We start from the raw sequence: 19,189 nt of genomic DNA, 5'->3' as shown, positions 1-19,189 counted from the left end.
ACAAACCCACTGTAAATAATTCTAAGTTAAAATATGTCATTACAATAGTTTTCTACATAATTCCTTTTTTATAGAACTCTGAAGTTTTAAACATACTGCACTGCCTTCATGTTTTATGAAACTTATCAACAGCTTTGTTCATGGACTGTATACTTACTAATCAATTTGAGTTTTTAGTTGGAAATACAGATTTTAACTGTTTGGTAAGACAAAATTCAGTTTTCCATGCTTTTTATCTTCTTAAGTTTTACTCAAGCATTTCTCCTATTTGTGTTATAAATATCTACACATCTAAATAATGTGAACTATATTTGCCTCATGGACAGCACATGGCTAAAGACTGATGTAACTGCTTCAATTTATAACAGCTGTATAATTTTGTTAGAAAATCATTCTAATATCAGATGCATTATTTTGTAGAATGACTACAGCAGGCATCATTGCATATAGAAACAAGATACACACGAGAGGATGAGGATGGAAAAGAATGATCCACATATTCCAACATCTACAGCTCAGTCCACACTCCCACTCTGCTTAAGATGATGAAAGTAACCAGGCAGAATACATCCTTGTATTAGTTATATAGCTGTTGTTTGGACTTTTTTTTCTTCTATCCTTATAATAACTTTTGTTTGTTTTGAGGAATCCATAAGCAAAATATTCAAAGAGGCCCATAGAAACTAGTAGTTATAGCCAGAAGCAACAACGAGCATGTGGATAATTGGCATTTTGCCAAATGTGAGAGAGCAACAGAGTTGGGTAAGGAATTATAGACATTCTTTAGGGACAGGAACATGGCAAAGGAATGACTTTAAGTCTAAACTTCAGTATAATTGGGGTGAATTCAAGAAATAAGGCAATATACTTCATTTGTTAACGTTTATAGAGGTTGCAATTATAAAGACATACATTTTATCTTCTTTTGATTTTTCATTTATTTTTCTAATATTTATTAGGTCATATTTTGTGCCAGAACTATTCATTCATAACTCTGTCCTTGATATAATTAATTTAAAAGGAACATTTATTTTAAAAAATTAATGCTATTAATAGCTTGAAATAATCACTTAAATTTCCTCTGTATTTTTCCAACTCCCTTTCACTCAGTCAACACTGACCTTCAATTTACAGAATATATAATGAGGAGATATATTCACAAAGGTCTCATTATTATGAATAAAAGTACAAGAAAATTTCAGCAGCTGTAAACTTTTGTAATTTTATTTGCTAAAAAGGGTAACATAGGACCAAAAAGAGTGCAGGAAGAAAATTTCAGTGCCTAAAATATCTTATTCATGGTTATTTGCTAAAATAAAATTTAATAAGTCTTTAACTTGAGAAGTCATCGAAAAAATATCCTAACAACAAAGCTAACGCTTTGAAAACAAAGAAAAAGTACATGACAAATTAGAGTGGTTTTCCCCCAAATGCTAGTAACATGCATGTTAGCGTAGCATAGTCAGGTCAGGTACGGTAAATATGAAATTACACCTGGAACTACAAATCTGGCACAGAATGAAATGTTAAAAAAATGGCAATAAAAAATGGCAATAGAATTGAGAGGGCAAAGTGTAAGGAAAATCCTGCAGTTACTGAAGGTGTTATAAACTTATTAAGAATATTGCAATATTATATCCAACAGAGCTGATGAAAAGGAGTCAGCCAGTATTTTCCTTCCTGGCCAAAATGATATATGACTTAAGAAAATATTTCCTGGGATGCCTGGGTGGCTTGTTCAGTTAAGTGTCCGACTCTTGATTTCAGCTCAGGTCATGATGTAGGGTCCTGAGATGGAGCCCTATTTTGGGCTCTCCACTGGGCATGGAGTCTGCTTGAGATTCTCTTTCTCCCTCTGCTCATCACCCCTTCTCCCCTTCTCTTAAATATATATATTTCCTGAATTTTTTTAAAAAGATTTTATTTATTTATTTGACAGAGATAGAGACAGCCAGAGAGAGAGGGAACACAAGCAGGGGGAGTGGGAGAGGAAGAAGCAGGCTCATGGCGGAGGAGCCTGATGTGGGGCTCGATCCCATAACATCGGGATCACACCCTGAGCCAAAGGCAGATGCTTAACTGCTGTGCCACCCAGGCGCCCCTGTATTTCCTGAATTTTTATTTGGCTAGTCACCAAACCCAATAATTTGGTAGCAATATAAGTACTATCTTCAGATGAAATAAAAGGTATAGGCAAGTTAATACATCAATTTATTTTACTAAATACTTCATTGTTTCAACAAGGTGTTTTTAAAACCAGGTTTTAATGTCTTATATTCTTCAGACACTTCCTTAAGACCATTCTTAATAGAAAATTAGTAATCACAGCAGGGGAAAATGTGGCTAAACATGTAGAAATATTGCACCTGGGATATGAATTTATATGCCACCAAGATAAATTATGTTAATATCAAGTGGCATTTGGAGAGCAACTCTAATTAATGTATGATTTCATTTCGACTGATTTGTGAACATTCAGAACACAGCTAAACAAGGAGGTTGTTTTACTCCTTAAGTCTTGTTTCACATGGAATCACTGCAAGATACTAACATTCCGTTTCTAAATTAAATGATAAATTTAATTAAAACATGTTCATTAACTTGTCTTTTACCCAGCAAATCATCTTTCTTTATTCAGTTTCTTGGTAAGCTTTTTTTTTTTTTTTTTTTTTTTTAAAGATTTTATTTATTTATTCGATAGAGATAGAGACAGCCAGCGAGAGAGGGAACACAAGCAGGGGGAGTGGGAGAGGAAGAAGCAGGCTCATAGCGGAAGAGCCTGATGTGGGGCTCGATCCCATAACGCCGGGATCACGCCCTGAGCCGAAGGCAGACGCTTAACCGCTGTACCACCCAGGCGCCCCTCTTGGTAAGCTTTTTAGTTCACCTGATCTTCAGCCAACTGAATTTAAGTTAACTGAAATGAAGACTGTATGTAAAGTTAAGAAATGATAAGATGTTCTTAGATTTGCCAGCACATTTTTTTACCCCTTGGGGGCCTTGTTAGCTTTATGACATATATTGTAACAAATTTGAGTTTCTTATCATGAAAGCACATCTTAGGGTCAACAGACACTCAACAGTAAGCGTGACCCACAATTAACAAAGAAACAAAGAAGGATCGTGGTCTCAAGATGGTCAGCCTTTCGCTGAAGTCTTGTCTTAACCCCTCAGCCGAGAACATGTGTGGCCATAAAATACTACATTACCGAATTCTTTCCCTGTCAGAGTAAGCTACACCGACCTTGCCAAATTCAACTCAGGTAGCTCCGTTTTTCCAGCCCAAATTCCTGCTGTTTTTTCAACTGGGTGAATTATTCCTACTTCCCCTCTCTCAGAGTTGCTGGCTCACATAGGTTATCAGGTTTCCGTCTCGGCGGCGGCTGCGTATCTACAGTGAGCGAATGATCTTTCAAAGGTACTTTGGGATGAAAGCCAGTGGATAAATGTGAAGAATTTTATTTTTACTTCTTCTTTTTGGAGGGATTATTCCTACAACGTTCGTGTTTAGTTTGGAGGGCTCTTATGATTTGATTTCTCTTCTGAATACGCAAAACAGCCACCCAGATGGCAAGCACGTCACATTTCAGCACAGTGTAATTTGATTTGGAAGTTCAATGAAACTCACTTGGAAATGTCCCCCCAGTAATATTTCCCCTCTTAAAAAATTCAGGTTTAAGTTCCTGGTTTCATGCATAAATAAGCTCCAGGGAGGCTTAGTGGTGAGTGGCAGGGTGACTAAAGAATTGTTTAAACCATTTAAATGAAATGTTAAAATTAAATGGTGTGCTAATCTTAGGATTTCACTACAGAAGTAGTGTTTAGTCTGTAATTTTCCACTTTCAATATCACTTATAATGTTCTTATGAATAATATCCCAAAATTTGTTTTTTGCTTATTTAGGAATATTGAGTCCATTCAATGAGTATTTATAGGATGCCTATTCTGTGCAAGATGTACGGTAAAAGAAATGATAAGAAAATCTCTTCCAAACATATTCAAATTTTAAATTTATGAAGTTACCCCAAAAAAGCACTAAAAGCATTAGAAAAAAGTGTCTGTCAAATGCATGTATTTTAATGCATACACTGCCATTTCTAACATTTATGGATCTGGCATTCATTCCAAGGGTCCCTCCTAAGATTTTGATTTCTACTGAAGTTTAAACTTAGGCAATCTTATTTTCATATTTAAAGTCTCCCTTCTTCATATTCTGTTCATAACACACACACACACACACACACACACACAGGTTAGCAGAGGAACGCTAGCTATCTTAAAATACTATTTTTCTTTACAATATTATACTCTTTAAGAATATTACATCTCTTGATGCAAGCTCCGGAAGAACTTAATTACTTCCTGTGTGAAATCTCATTTTAGAGCCTTTTCAAATTACGGGGCTGAAGCAAATCAATCTTTCCCCATTAATTAAAGCTAACAGAAGATCTATGCTCTAGAGATACACAGCTGACCCCTGAACGACATGGAAATTGGGAGCACTGACCTTGCAGTTGAAAATTTGCATAAAACTGGTGACTCTCCAAACACTTAACTACTAATTGACCAGAAGCCTTATGGATAACGTAACAATTGATTAACGCATAGCTTGTATATTATATGTATTATCTACTGTATTCTTTTTTTTTTGTATATTCTCTGATTTTATTTATTTATTTATTTATTTTTTTATAATGATTTTTTATTATATTATGTTAGTCACCATACAGTACATCCCCGGTTTTCGATGTAAGGCTCGATGATTCATTAGTTGTGTATAACACCCAGTGCACCATGCAATATGTGCCCTCCTTACTACCCATCACCGGTCTATCCCATTCCCCCACCCCCCTCCCCTCTGTAGCCCTCAGTTTGTTTCTCATAGTCCATAGTCTCTCATGTTTCATACTCTGGTTTCTCTTCAGATCGCATAAATCTTTCGCCTTATCTACTGTATTCTTAAAGTAAGCTACAGAAAAGAAAATGTTTTAGAAAATCATAAGGAAGAGAAGATACATTTACAGTACTGCACTGTATTTATAAAAAAAAGAATTGCATATACCCGGACCCATCAAGTTCAAACCTGTGTTGTTCAAGGGTCTGCTATATATAAGAAGAAGCTTTACCTACATGGACTTAGGTACCATGACTGGGATGGGGAAGTGCAGAAAGTGGGATGCAAGGCCCATCAAAATCAACTGTGTGGACAAGTTCAGGGACTATTAGTTTCTAGAATACACAGGAATATCTGTATCAACTCAAAATCAAGCATATGGTATTCTGATTACTCATCGGTGGGGAGTTTTAAGTGTAACCCTTTATTTAGGATAGGAAGTCCCCACGTTTTTTACACTTCCCATTTTCTGCCAACAGGATGATCTACTATTAGCCTATAACGCTGAGTGTTACAAATGTAATAACAGAAATCCATACATCTGTACCATACTTGTATCATAACCTCGCAACCCTCAGAGAAAAGAATGATTCCTCAAAGCACCTAGTTAGCTGTCGGGGAGAGCTCCTCAACTTTATACTTGGGAACTCATCCATTAGTACCACCACAGTACTGGAGTACTTTGCCAAGTGTGCCATTTTTAAACCCTGAGAATATAAACGAGAAAGATAAATAATTTCATTGTGTCTTAAGTGAGGTACTCAGGTACCTTCTCTAATTAAATGGAATCACACGGAAATCTAGATGAGACGTGCCACCTTATTCTATTATTTCAATGTGGACATTTAGTGGAAGTTTGAACTGGTCAACCTCTACAGTTAACATTCTAGATTAACATGAGTTTAGATAAATAACTTTAAAGTTCTCAATTGAGATGACTTTCTGATGAATTCTACTGGTACAGAGAAAGCACCAAGAAGAGAATATGAAAAGTTTCCCTAAAGTCACAGAATAATTAAAACTAAAAGAAGTAACACATGTTACAATAGCTCACTTTCTCTGGCCAGGTTTTTATAAAGTATTCCTCAAATTGCATATTTTGAACAATAAATGGCATAGTACAAGATGTTCTATATCAGATATTAAGTAACAATTAGTATTTTCAGAATGAGACACATACTTCATAGTAGCTGCACTTATCTTAGCGTCAAATTGGTTCAATTTAGCATGGCTTGAATCTAATGCCACTGCTCTCAGCACCAATGAATAACTGTGACTCATCCACACATATAAAGGAACACCGAAAGAACCTAACTAAAGTTTCCAAATCAATCTGATGACCAACTGATGTCTGTGGCAACAATAATTACCCACTAAGGTAGAGACGAAGGAGGAGCTGGGATCAAAAGGACATCTGCCCCTTCCTCTTTCAGACCTGTGCGGTTCCAGATGAAACAGGGGATCCTTGAAAAACAAAACAAAAACACCAGAAAAGCCATTATGTATTTGCCGATTTTAATAAGAATCTAATTGCTCAGTTAAAACATATAAAAACCTGGCCTTGTGTGAAACAGGTATTGTAAACAGGGCATCAGTGAGTACCATCAAGTTGTTTAGGACCAAACAGAGTTTTGTAAATAAATATATGGTTTCTCAGGCCCATATGGTTTTCTCACTCCTCCCAAAAAGTATGCAGGTGATGAAATGAAAGATGTTATTAGCAGTTTTTAGCAAATGAGCAGTAGTATTAGTTATTCTAAGAGGTGTCCGGTAAATATTCCAAAGGAATGAAAACGTGCTAAAAAAAGGTTACCAAAAGGGAGGTTCAATGATAAATACGGAAACGGGCTGCTATTCCACAAAGGCCGCTAGTGATCTTTTTGAAGGGTCTACAAAAGAAACTGATAAAATTTTCTATCAATTTGGATTATTTATTTCCTATCATTTTTATTCTTCATCACATATTCTTGGTATAGATATTTAATTTTAATAATTTACAGCATGATGGCTGCATAAACAGTTACTGGAATATAGACGTAGAAATTAATGTCACATTATGAGCAATGTTTCAGACTCGTGTCACATAAACAAGAACTTGAAAGTATTTATATGAAAAACTACTACTTCATTGGTTCTTATTCCAAGTGCATAACCACAGAAAATTTCTCTGAATATTCTCAGATTTCAAAATTCTCATTAATATATTTTTGTAATTATTATTCATTAAGTGTGCTATAAATGGTTTGGGTAAAAGAATGTAGTTTGGAAAAGTGACAATAAGAATCAATACCAAAAATTCTGTAGGAAAAAAAACAACTATTCTGCAATAGAATATTGCTCATACTGCCCAGTGGTATCTATCTATCGATAGCCCTGCCCATCTGTGAACCATGAACCTAAAAACAATCCTGAAGTCCTGAGTAACCTCTGCGAGATACAGCCACTTTTCTCAAACCGGAATTTGACATTTTCACCCACCCTCCTTACTCCTCGTTCTCTGTTCTGTCCTTACCTTGCCATTCTAACTTGATATTCTCTCTGATATTCTAAAATCACCATTCTGATCCTGCTAGTCCAAAACCTTTCCGGTAAATGCAGAGTTAACCTGGTCCCTATAACCCTGCACTCTTATCCTTGAAATTGAACCACAGCCTAGGCCACAAATGGGGGCTCCTCACCAAGATGTGGCTAAAAACCACGAAACTTTTTTTAAGCCCCTAATTTTTTTTTCCTATTTATACACTTTACCCAATTCAGTAGAGAGCAAAAATACCCATAAATAATTGGAGACATTTTTGTGTTTGGTCCTCAGAGAGGACAAATTTGCAATGATATGAGAAAAAAAAGTTTGTTCAAATGAGACAGAATTATTGGTCTGCCCAGCTAACACTTGTGCCGAAGGGGCTGCATCTCAATTTGGAAAACTGACCCACAGATTATGTGAAGGAGAAAGTGACCAAGTGTGTGAATGTAATACTTGTTTGACCCGTTAGTCACCACCACTTTATAGATGACTTGAAAAAAGCAGGTAGGACGTACATTTTATATTTGTTCTAATATAGCCAAATGTCCAAATATTTGGTCACAGAAAGCTGTTAAAGAGATACACTGAACTGCTCTCTTAAATCCAGACTTTCTACAACTACAAAATTCTGATACTCAACTTTTTATCACTAATGACAGATGACGGTGATTTACCTAACGGATAAAATTAGACATTTTCAACACTGAAATTCAAACTGCAAGCGAAAAACAAGTACGTTGCTTATTTACTCAAGCCAATGCAACACATTAAGTTTAAACTGTCAAGTAGATGAACCAAAGAAAATGCAAACTAAGAATTCTAAGATCAAGAGAATCTCAGACTTCAAAGGCCTGTAGTTAGATGAAGAGAATGAAGTCACAATTTCTTAGGAAAGTCACAGGTTTTCTTAAGTGTAAGTCAGAAACTAGGCTCCTGAGGCTGTTGCTGATTGGTGAATTTCAGCACAGGTCTGAGGTATCAATTATCTGACATATCAGCGTCTTCAATTTTCAAGAGAAGTTGATTGAATCAACAGAATCCTATATTCAAAAAGACACCGATGACCCTAACATTTTGAAAACAATTAAGTGGAATCCAGAATCAGATGGAATTTTTAGTTATGAATGAGGCTGGATTCTGCGCAGTATGTAAATCTAGCTGAGTCTGTAAAAGGACATCCTTTCTTACCAAACCTCAAATTTAAACCTGCGAGCAAATGAGTGCTGGATACTCAAGTATTCTCAAAGATATGCCTCCTGTCCAAACTCAGATGTGTCTTGACTGAATCCTTCCACTTTAACGCAGAAGACTTCAAATATCTATCTATTTGATTAATGGCTAAAGCTACCTGGACATATAGTCATTTTAAAATAATAAAAGAGTTAAACTTTCTGGCTGCTCTTTACATCACTATTAAAAATGTGTATTTTTGAATAAAGGAATAAAGGACAGATGTAGCATTTTAATTTTAAAAATGCATGTGTTCTTCAGTTTCTAATTGTGTAGCCCACTACTGAATAAAAAGAAGAAACTACCGGAACACCCTTGCTTTAGAGAAGCAGCATTATCTTTATGCACAAAGAGAAGTTCCCCATCTTTAGAGGATATATTCATTTCATCCATCCATAGCACTTGGTTAATAATACTCCAGGATTCAAATAAGACACAAATAAAAGATAATGACCACTTGGATTGTAGAGTGGGATATTTCTTAAATTTGACAACTACTGGGATGTGTATTTGAAGACTACAATATTTACAACAAAATAATGAAGAGGAGCTTTGAACCCTTGAAAGTTCTGTAACTGCTCTCGCAGTCTGGATGCTGGCCATTACGAACTACGGGCAGGTTTCCGAAGATCTCTTACTTGGGCTCATCAGTGTGCCCTGGATGGTAATACCCATATATTACAAATTCAGCAGAGACTCTAGCACCCCCAGGAATCCTGATCTGACCTAGAATCTCCTTTCCCTTTTCGTGTCCTATCAAACATCATATGAATCCCTCTTTCATATCATTCACTTTTCTGCGTTATAATTGCCTGTTTGACTCTCCTTCCTACTAGTTTGTAGGGTATTCTTGAGGAAACTGCCCATGTGATGTTTATCTCCGATCCCCTCTATCAGATAAAATACCTGGTACATATTAAATGCACAACTGTTTGTGATGTTTGAAAAAACATTATCTTTCTAGAAACAATTTTTTCTTTTTGTCTTTGCTTATTTACTTTTGTATCTAAAAGAACTCACAGACTGCTGTAGACAGGTGAGCTGATTTGAAACTAGACAAATATACAAATTGTGCCTGCCTTCTGAGGGCTGCTCATAAAGCAACATCACGGCCCTATTGTTTCTCTACATTTTGATCGCCATTGGCTTTAGTAAAACTATTACATTGTTAAAACAACTAAAGGAAGAATAGATATGTTCTTAATTTCTCGAGCTATTTAATGAAGATAAAATATTTTACTACATGGCATTTATTAAAAACAAAATCAAATACTGAAGAATGATAGTGGTGTTTCTTTTAATCCCCAATGACCTCATTGGTGATAATATGTAATCTGAAGTAATGTGGAGGTGTGACATGGAGATATATAGTGTTTCTCCACATGACCGATTTTTTTTTTTTAATGAGTATAAGGTATTCTTTTGATACTGTGGTGTATGGTCATGAAACTTCAATACTGAGCTGAGAGTCAAGACTGAGTCCTGAATTCTTATCTGACAACTAACTTGACAGCAGTTTTTAATAATTTACCTGATCTTTCATTTCCTGATTTTAGAGTGGAGGCTTTCTTTACCTTGTTAAGCTACATGTACAAGAAAGACACATTGTTTCCATTCATCTTAATTCCTCAGGACTCAATATATTATTTTTGCAACTTCATACAGCAGAGATGTGGAAATTGTTGAGAAGAGATAAAAAGAAAAAAATTATCCTAGACTGGATAATACTGGTAACGGAAAACAGGCCAATTCCAAACATCTATTGCTTTGTTTTGCATAGATCAAGGTGACTTCAAAATTAACTATAAATTAAAGAATGAAGGTTCTCACATTGAGAGTTCATTGTGCTGTTAACTGCAGTGTTTAACTTAGTGCACAATCCAATAAAATACTAAAAAGCGAGTAATGTAATTTTCTTCCATGAAGTGGAATTCAGCCACCAAACCAACCAGAAAACTGGAGGCACGATGACATTGTCAATGACCCCAAAGCAATTGTGCTTATGGTTCAAGTAATATGTAATGTTGGTGTTTAACCTTATTGAGAATGTTGGTCAGTACGTACACTGGCTTTCCATTATCTGTGTTTTAACAGCTGGAATTTCTGTCTGAGTAATGTGGCTTAAATTTATAAGACATCACCAGCATTAGCAGTGTGGGCTACTCTTTTTGTTTCAGTGTGATATGAAGAAGTTTTTCAGTAAGTTCCCCCGTGCTTGAGAGAAAGCAGGACATGCAGTTTGCAAATGTGGGCAGATGCGTGTGCTCTTCAGAAAAAAAAAAAAAAAAAAAGTTTAAAGAATAAATGGTTAAGTCTTTCCAGGAGAATTTTTCCCCTTCAGGCCTTGAGGGGAGCGCTTGGAACCCAGCAAGACTGCTGTAAGCTATTTTCAATAGGTGTGAGTTATTGCATATCAGGTGTTAAATGGGATGCCAATTAAATGAAATGACAGTTTCCCATTAATAAGTCAGTGTGGTGAACTATTTTTGCGCTAATGTCAATGGTAAATTCTGAAAGATGGCAGAAAAAAACTAGACCGTTACAAATACTACAGGACAAAACAAATAATCCCCTATTTTATTAACTACTTCTAATGGTTAGAGAAAAAGTCATAAAATATGCAAGGCATGTAAACATGTACCTGTCAACAATGAATAATAAAGATATATTTTGATAAGTAAATTTCTAGAATAAATAACCGTATTATGCTCTTTAGTTCTTCACATAATAGCTAATAACCTGCAGTAAATTAATTTTGAAAGTGACTCACTATACTATTTTTTCTTTTCTTCTGCCAATCAATAAAAACATGTATTAAATAATATTTGAAATATTTCCCAATGAATAAGCTAGCAGAAAAAATACAAAATGGAAGCGGAATTTTAAGTAAACATTTTGACACTAATAGTTTTGCATTTTAATTTTTTTACATTTTTAATCTCTAAAAAATAATGTCATATTTGTTTAATTCTTTAAAATGTAGGAACTACTCTTGCATATATTGTTTCACCGTACCAAATAAGCCTATGAGGTAAAACACGGTCAACAATACAGTTCACAAATATTATTTTCCTTTTATAGATGAGAAATCAGGCAGGGCGAGGCTTAGCAAGTCTCAAAGAGTGTCTTCTAACTTCTGGTTCCATGTTCATTTTACATACAATATTATCCATCCTACTTACTGTTGTAGATGGAGAGGGGTATATGTGTTTGTGCTGCTGGGCATGGCTGAGTGTATTTTATGAGGTAAGTAAGATATAGGCAAGGTCTGAAAATGCATATTAAGATTTTTAAACAAGAAAATATTTATCATTATTTATCTATTCATTAAATTACATGTTCAAATGTTTTATTTCCTTTAACATTATTGGAATAGCTTGCAGATGCTACTGAACATTTTTTTAAAGCATATATAATACATCTACAGTAAAATTCTAACTCAATTGTCTTATGCTGAATTTGTAAATGAATATTTGCTTAAACTGGTATTTGTGGGCAAAATAATCTTTCCCCCATTTTTGTGTTTCCTTTAATTATTACTTCACGGTTCCATTCTCCTCACCCTCATCTTATGCCAATAGTCTCTTAAATTCCACACTATTAGCTCTGTCTACCAGAAACATATGTCTGGCGTACCAAGAGTACTGGAAACAAATACTATTCAAACTTTAATTATTATGTTGTCCCGAAGCCTGCTTTTATTAGAAAACAGCATCATCCTCGCTGCCTACCTCTTCCTCACCACCCTCTCAAATATAATCGTGTTACTCTCTCTGGTGCTTCCTCACTGCTATAAAGTCTCATCTCCAGAATGGCGGCTCAGGATCTTCACACTTCCGTCTTAGGCTTTCTCCCTCCTGACTCCCACCACCCAGTCAAAACTCCTGCAGCACAAGCTGGATGACTCTTTAAAAGTTATATGCCTGATAATACCCACTGCTATTACATTATACTTTCCCTTTGGGAAAGGCAAATTCAATTCTTCCTTTTCTCTACAGCAGAAACCCCTACGTAATGAGGAAATGATGTTGAAAAATGACTTTGCTGAATTCTGGGAGACTTTTCCAAGTGCAACTTCTCCCATAGGCTGTGCTCCATATCGCTTGTAACATTATTTCCATTGCATTGTGAATATGTATAGACAGGTAAATTCAACAAAGATTTAAGAAGCCTACTACATTCCAAGCAATCAATACTGAATTTAGGAAACATAATGCATGCTACTCCTTTGAGTCCCCATAAAAATTAAGCAAAGCATCTCTTCTAATTGTAAATTTCACAAATAGCAAAGCCAAAATGAACAGATGACAACAACTAATATGCTAGTTGATTTTTTCATGAAACAATACATTAACTATACTTCAGTGGCAGAAATAAAGTCTCTGATATTATTTAATAAACTAAGAAGGAGAGAATGAAAACAGGAATAGGAATAAGAATTGAAATAAGAGTCAAAACGTTTTTACAAAGAGAGCTAATCCAAAGTGGAGATAAGAAAGCCTCTGATTTGATCTATGGCTCAAGTCCCATAACCTTTCAAACTCAATTTCAACACCTGTAAAAAAGAAGAAATAATATTTCTGCGTTGCTCCCTCCTATGACTGTTGTGAGAATGAGAAGGAGGAATTAATACTAAAAAATTCAAGAATTAGAAAATTTAAATGTGACATAGCCATATAGGAAAAGAAAACTGACCTGTTACAAATCCCAGGGTTTGCAACCAGATATTTTATATCAAATGCAATGGTGCATAATGCTGATTTCATTCCATATTATTTTGTTTTTGTTGTTTTGCAGTTAACTTTAAAACCTTACCCTCTATTATGAGAAGCCGTAAGTGTAAGAATGCACATTAATATAGGTAGTATTTCAAAGAACTGTGGATAAATGATGGATTATTCAATAAATGGTGTTTGGACAACTGGAGTGCCATATGGAAAAAAATAAAGTTTGATTACTACCTCATGTCCCATAGCCCTGTAGCCAAATTCCAGATTGATCAACAATTTAAACATAAGAAAGAGGATTATACAAGGAATAGAAAAAGACATAAAAATTTTGTGTGTAACCTTGAGTGTGGAAAAGGCCTTTTAAAACAAGACAGAATCTAGGAGACGTGAAAGAAACACTGATAAATAACTTAGTGATTTTGAGAAAAAAAACTTACATGGAAAAAAACATAAATATTTTTTCACTCAAAAAAGCAAGCTTCCTTCTTTCCTTATTATATAATGAACTCACACAAATCAATAAAGATCAGAAAACAAATTTAAAAAATAGTATGGGCTCATACAAGTACAAAGTGGTCTTTGAGTATCTTTTTATTCTAAGAAGCTATGAAAACTCTCAGAGTTACATCACAAAGACTTAGAAGAGGTATGTCAGCTTGAAGAGGTACCTACGGGGCAAAGATGACACAATCTCTTTATCAACGAGGGGAATAACTGCAACAGACTGAAATAAGCCTAAGGAAATAGAAAGCTGGCTGCTGAAGTATTTGCTGGACATATCCTATAAGGCCACATTAGAAAATGTCACATTATAATTAAATATCTAGTTCCGAGATTAAGAAATTTGGTATTTTAATTATGTGAAAAATCAGCAGAGCCAGTCCTCTAATAATCACAGTACTGGTTGTAATTTGATTCATTTACCTTATGATCATCTGTGTTTGATTTTAGAAAAAGTCAAATTTAGTGTGAGAGAAAATCTATCACAATATGTCAAGTCAACCCCTGCCTGGGCTATCCAGTTAATCTGGTGCTAAATTTACAATTGATACTGAAACTGAAACACCATTCCGTAATAAATTACTAAGTAGCTTACCTGGAATCTCTTTACACCAATAAATTATACAATACTCAAAGCAGGTCTACATGTAAAAATGCTGAAGAAAATAGCGTTTTGCAGGAATGGGCATCATGGTCTACATTTCATAATTTTAGCTGCTTAATGAAATGCCAAGAATGATAGTGAATATAACTGCAAATGGCTATTCTTTTAGCATTTATAAACATCTACCCTACATAGATATGTTAAGACAAATCTAGTAGAAAAAAAATAGTGGTAGTAAATATTTGTTCAGTATAAGCAGGGTTTAATTTCTGATATTCTCAATACACTGTATAATAAAATAATTGGTACAGCATAAATGAGCAATTAAATTGCTATCTGTTTCTTAGATAAAATACATGGTACATATATGATAATTCATATATATGTATATATAATATTCCTAATAAAAGGATTTATATATCCATACACGAAATATGAAATATGAACATTAAATACTCTACTGTTAATGTTAATTAGTATTAACATTAAAATTGTAAATAGGAGAATGCTAGAAACAGTCATGAATAAAATTCGTGCATATTTTTAAAAATTTAACTGAAGGATGCAGGTCATTTACATATAGAAAGAAAAGATCCATCTTGACTCAAGTTAGCTTTAAGATCTGGATTTCTCTTCTGGACTGTGTTTCATGTCCACCTTCTCCGGGTCTGACTACTCTCACTGTTATTCTGACCACACACAATGAAAGCAAGAATCAAAATTCTTTTTTGAGGACAAAGATGCTTTTTATAAAACTATGAATATCTACTTTTCATGGGGAGGAAGTCATAGCCCATTTTTAGTCTATAGCCAGCCTTTGAGCAATTCCTCATTTCAAAATCCCTGTTCCCTTTCACTTGGACACATTTGAAAACTCTTCAATCTTCTGAGTGTTCCCACTGCTGACTGAGTCAAACATGATCACAAAGGATCACAGTCCTGGGTGGAGAAGAGAGAAAAGAATTGCTGGTAAAGGAAAAATCAATTCACCATCTGCACAGTAAGAACAGGACAGCTGCAAGGGAAGGGACGCTTTCTCTAACAGCTGATTTGTCATTCAGTCCTGGCTGGACCCATACAGCTCTTGGAGTTAACAGTGTCAACAAAGGGAATTCTGGAAAATAGGGCTAATGGGTAGACTTTCATGGTTATTGGAGTCTAGGTTAAGGGATTCCTGGTGTTTTCTCAGGGACACAGGACATATGCATATGCAGAATTGTCTCTTCATTATGGTATTCTTGTATAGTTAAAGAAGAGTATTCCAAAATCATTTTCAAAGTTAATAATCATTAAACCCTTTCTGATTTTATGACACCCAGACTACAGCCCAATTTGCTCTGTACTTAAATGGGAAAACCTGCTCCATGACCTACTCACGAGAGTGTATGTTTGGACCCTTCTTCCTGCATCTCAGCCATCCCTTTATCAAACCACAAAAATCAGCTTATTACACAAACATAAAAGAGAGGCGAGCATATCCTTAGCATGTTTCTTGTTTTTCATGATTATTGTGGAGGCTCCTGCCTGTAGATACAGAATAGAAATATAATCAAATTAAAAGAGACAACCAGCATGTTTCACCAGGATCACATCGTCAGTGATGACAGAATGGGGAATACACATAGTCCCTAACGTACGCTATGACATCACTTCAATGTGGTCTCTCAGTGTGCCCTTCATTACTCTGCACAGCACTGTGCTAGGTGCTGCAAAGGTCATTGTTCATTCCTGCCGAGTCCTTAAGATACAAAACACCTTTCCCTAAATGTTCTCCTTCATTGTTTATTACAGATCTTTAAGATAGGTATTTGAATGGACAGTGATCCTTCAATGAACATCACAAGACGGGAACTTTCTTTCAGGCTCTAGATAGGGAAATATAATTACTATAATGAGTGCATCAGTGTGAAAAGTCCTATAATGAGGGACACACTATGATGACAACAACTTGGAACCTAATTGTAGTCCTGGGGGCAGAACGGTCTGGGCTGAAACAAGGAGTGGTAATGCCCTGAAATGTTTTTCTCAGGGAAACAACAACAACAAAAACGGTAAAGATTATATCAGGGACACTCTCGATGTCTCAGATATTGTTCCAAGAACGTTGCTTATTTGTTTAGTTCATTGTTACTACCTTATGAGACAGATATTTTTACCCAATTTTACAAATAAAGTTTCTAAGGCTCAGAGATATAAAGAAGCGTATCCAAATTCATACAGCTAGGAACAGGAAGATTGAATCCCAAAGCCTCTCAACCACTCTTCTTTAGGAAGACATTCTGAAAGGAGTAACAAACATTTCATGATGAAGGGATGGGTAAGGAAGGAGTGAGTGGCTGTGACTGACTGTCCCCAGACTCGCACAGGGGAAGTTTAATGAGCAGCAGGGAGAGAAGACAGAAAGTGGGTTAGAGGCTGACTGTGAAGGACACGGGCTGTCTGAGATGAGGCACTCTGGCTGCCTTCACTCCATGTGCAACGGTAAATCGTGAATGTTCTGAAAAGACTTATTCTTTCGTGAAGTTAATTTGACAGCAGAGATAAAGCCAGACTGAAGAGCCAGTGAGACCGTAAGAAAACTAGTGGAAGCAGTCAGGGGTAAGAATAGCTCTGGCAGAAGGAACAGAAAGAGGAGTAAATTGCAAAGGTAGTTTAAAGACACAGAAAAACAAACAAAAACAAAAACAAAAAAACCATATCGCTCCTGACTCAACTTGGGGGAAAGCTGGGTTGACAACATAACACCGAGGTTTTAAGCATGGGTGAGAAAGAAAAGAATAGTATCTTAACTGGGCTAGGAGCAGAGCAGAAAAGAGTGAAAGAATAGATTTTTAAACAAACATGGTAAATCTCATCCTAGGAATGTGTCTGATTTACTGATTTGGATACTTTTTACATGACAGGAGATACTAGAGACTTCATTGGAGATACCAAAGGATGTGTTAAATACTAGGAATTCAAGTTTGTGAATCAATACATGAGGGTAATGATTGCCACTGGAAAGTTAAAGAAATGAGATGCTCCTGGTGGTAGTAACAATGAGAGCTGATGACTCCCTGACATTCACTATTTGTCAAGCAATGTTCTAGGCGTTTTACTTATATTAATCCAATCCTCACAACAATCCTATACATGGGATACTATTATAAACTTAGTTCATGGAGGAGGACACTGAGGCATGGAGAGGAAGAGTGACTTGCCCCAAGTTACACAGCAAACAGGAGACTGGGATTTTAAGCCTACACACACGCCTACACACACACACACACACACACACACACACACACACACACTTTCTCTCTCTCTCTCTGTTTGGGTTAAGCACTTCCAGAGAGAAAAAGAGAGGTGTGAAAGACACAACTAAAAATGGGGGTGGTGGTTTAGTCTGGAAAAGGGAATGAGACTGGGGAATTGCTGAAAAAAATGCTTTTGACTCTGCTCTTTAAATTCTTACAGAGGAGAAGGCAGGACTATAAATGACTGAAAAAATATCATTACTGTTGAATCAACATATCATTACGGAGGAACATGTAGACTATAACTAAATAAAGCCTGAAAATAATGATTCTTCATAATCCTAATATCTGGAGAACCACTGTTGAAGCTGTGTTAAGACTTCCATCCAGTCTTTATAGCATCTTTGATATGTTATTTCATAGAGTCCATGCTATGTTGCGTTTACATGGAGGTCAAATATTAAATTCTATCTCCATTCCTTCAACAAGTACTTTTCTATCTCTAGTTCTACCATATTTTAGGCTCAGAACATCTTCTATAAGCCCCAAGGTTCAAGGATTCTTATCTACACATCACTGAAGAGGCGTCTACGAGCCTGGTATGCCTTGAAGCAAGGTGAGCAATTCTCCATTTAACTCTCTCAGGGTCCTCTTGACTCCTGTTACTTTTATACACTCACACATTTAGCTGACATAAGTGTTATAGGATCTCAACAGTGATTTGGCCACCTGAGGGGAAGGGAATGGGAGGGAGTCCTGTGGCAAGTCCTGAAAGGAAAACAGCACGGGTGCAAGGTTTGTTGACTTGTGTTTTCCCCCTCCTGTGTTTGCGAAAGCTGCCACCCTGCAGGTCAGTTCTTTGTTTGTGTGTATTTATTTTGTTTTATAGGCTTTCTGCATACAACTGTACAGTTAGGCCAGTCTCTACAACATGTAAGCAATGGGTTTCACCTAGCCCCCTTTCAGATGTTCTCAGCAAGGCCCTGAGAGTTTGCCAGAAAACCTCTCTGCTTCCCATAAGGAGGCACTGTGCTGTCAAGTAGCACTATTTGACCCTAAGTGCCTTCCTCCAATCTGGTTCTGTATCAGAGCTAATAAACCCTCCTTGGACCTTCCACCATATGGTAGCACTCTCCTCCTTAGAAGCATACACTCACGCAAGTTTTGTGCTTTGGTAAAATCCTTTTAGTAATTTCAATAGAAAATCAGAAAATATGTGGTTCCTAAGTGGGTAAAAGGAGTAGGTTATTTTTTCTATCAGTCTGGATCCAATCAAGTGACCAAAAAAATGATACAGTGTGTTAAACAGGGGACGTTTAATATAAACAATAATTAAGTGATGACAAGAGAGCAAGTATGACGAAAGGAAGGCTGAGGGAGGGAAACCCTGGGAGGGGGGATTCACACCTCACTAGGGAAAGTGAGGCAGGACTTTCCTGCCACTTGATGGAGGAGTAGCTTGTGTTGTTG

At 36.0% G+C, this 19,189-nt stretch overlaps 1 protein-coding gene across 1 annotated transcript in view; it reads right to left on the bottom strand.

Annotated features, from left to right (window-relative positions):
• The window catches only part of SEMA3E (semaphorin 3E), a 242,223-nt gene that overhangs the window by 47,578 nt on the left and 175,456 nt on the right, over positions 1-19,189 (bottom strand). The window contains exon 5 of the mRNA XM_045793367.2: positions 6,265-6,358. Coding sequence (XP_045649323.1) covers positions 6,265-6,358 — 94 coding nt within the window. The remainder of the gene's footprint in view (positions 1-6,264; positions 6,359-19,189) is intronic.

This window comes from Ursus americanus, chromosome 3 (genome assembly GCF_024610735.1).
Source record: "Ursus americanus isolate L20-20 chromosome 3, mUrsAme1.1.p, whole genome shotgun sequence".
Taxonomy (NCBI): Eukaryota; Metazoa; Chordata; class Mammalia; order Carnivora; family Ursidae; genus Ursus; species Ursus americanus.
The sequence above is the reverse complement of the archived record's forward strand: the minus strand, read 5'-3'. Positions and strand labels throughout refer to the sequence as shown.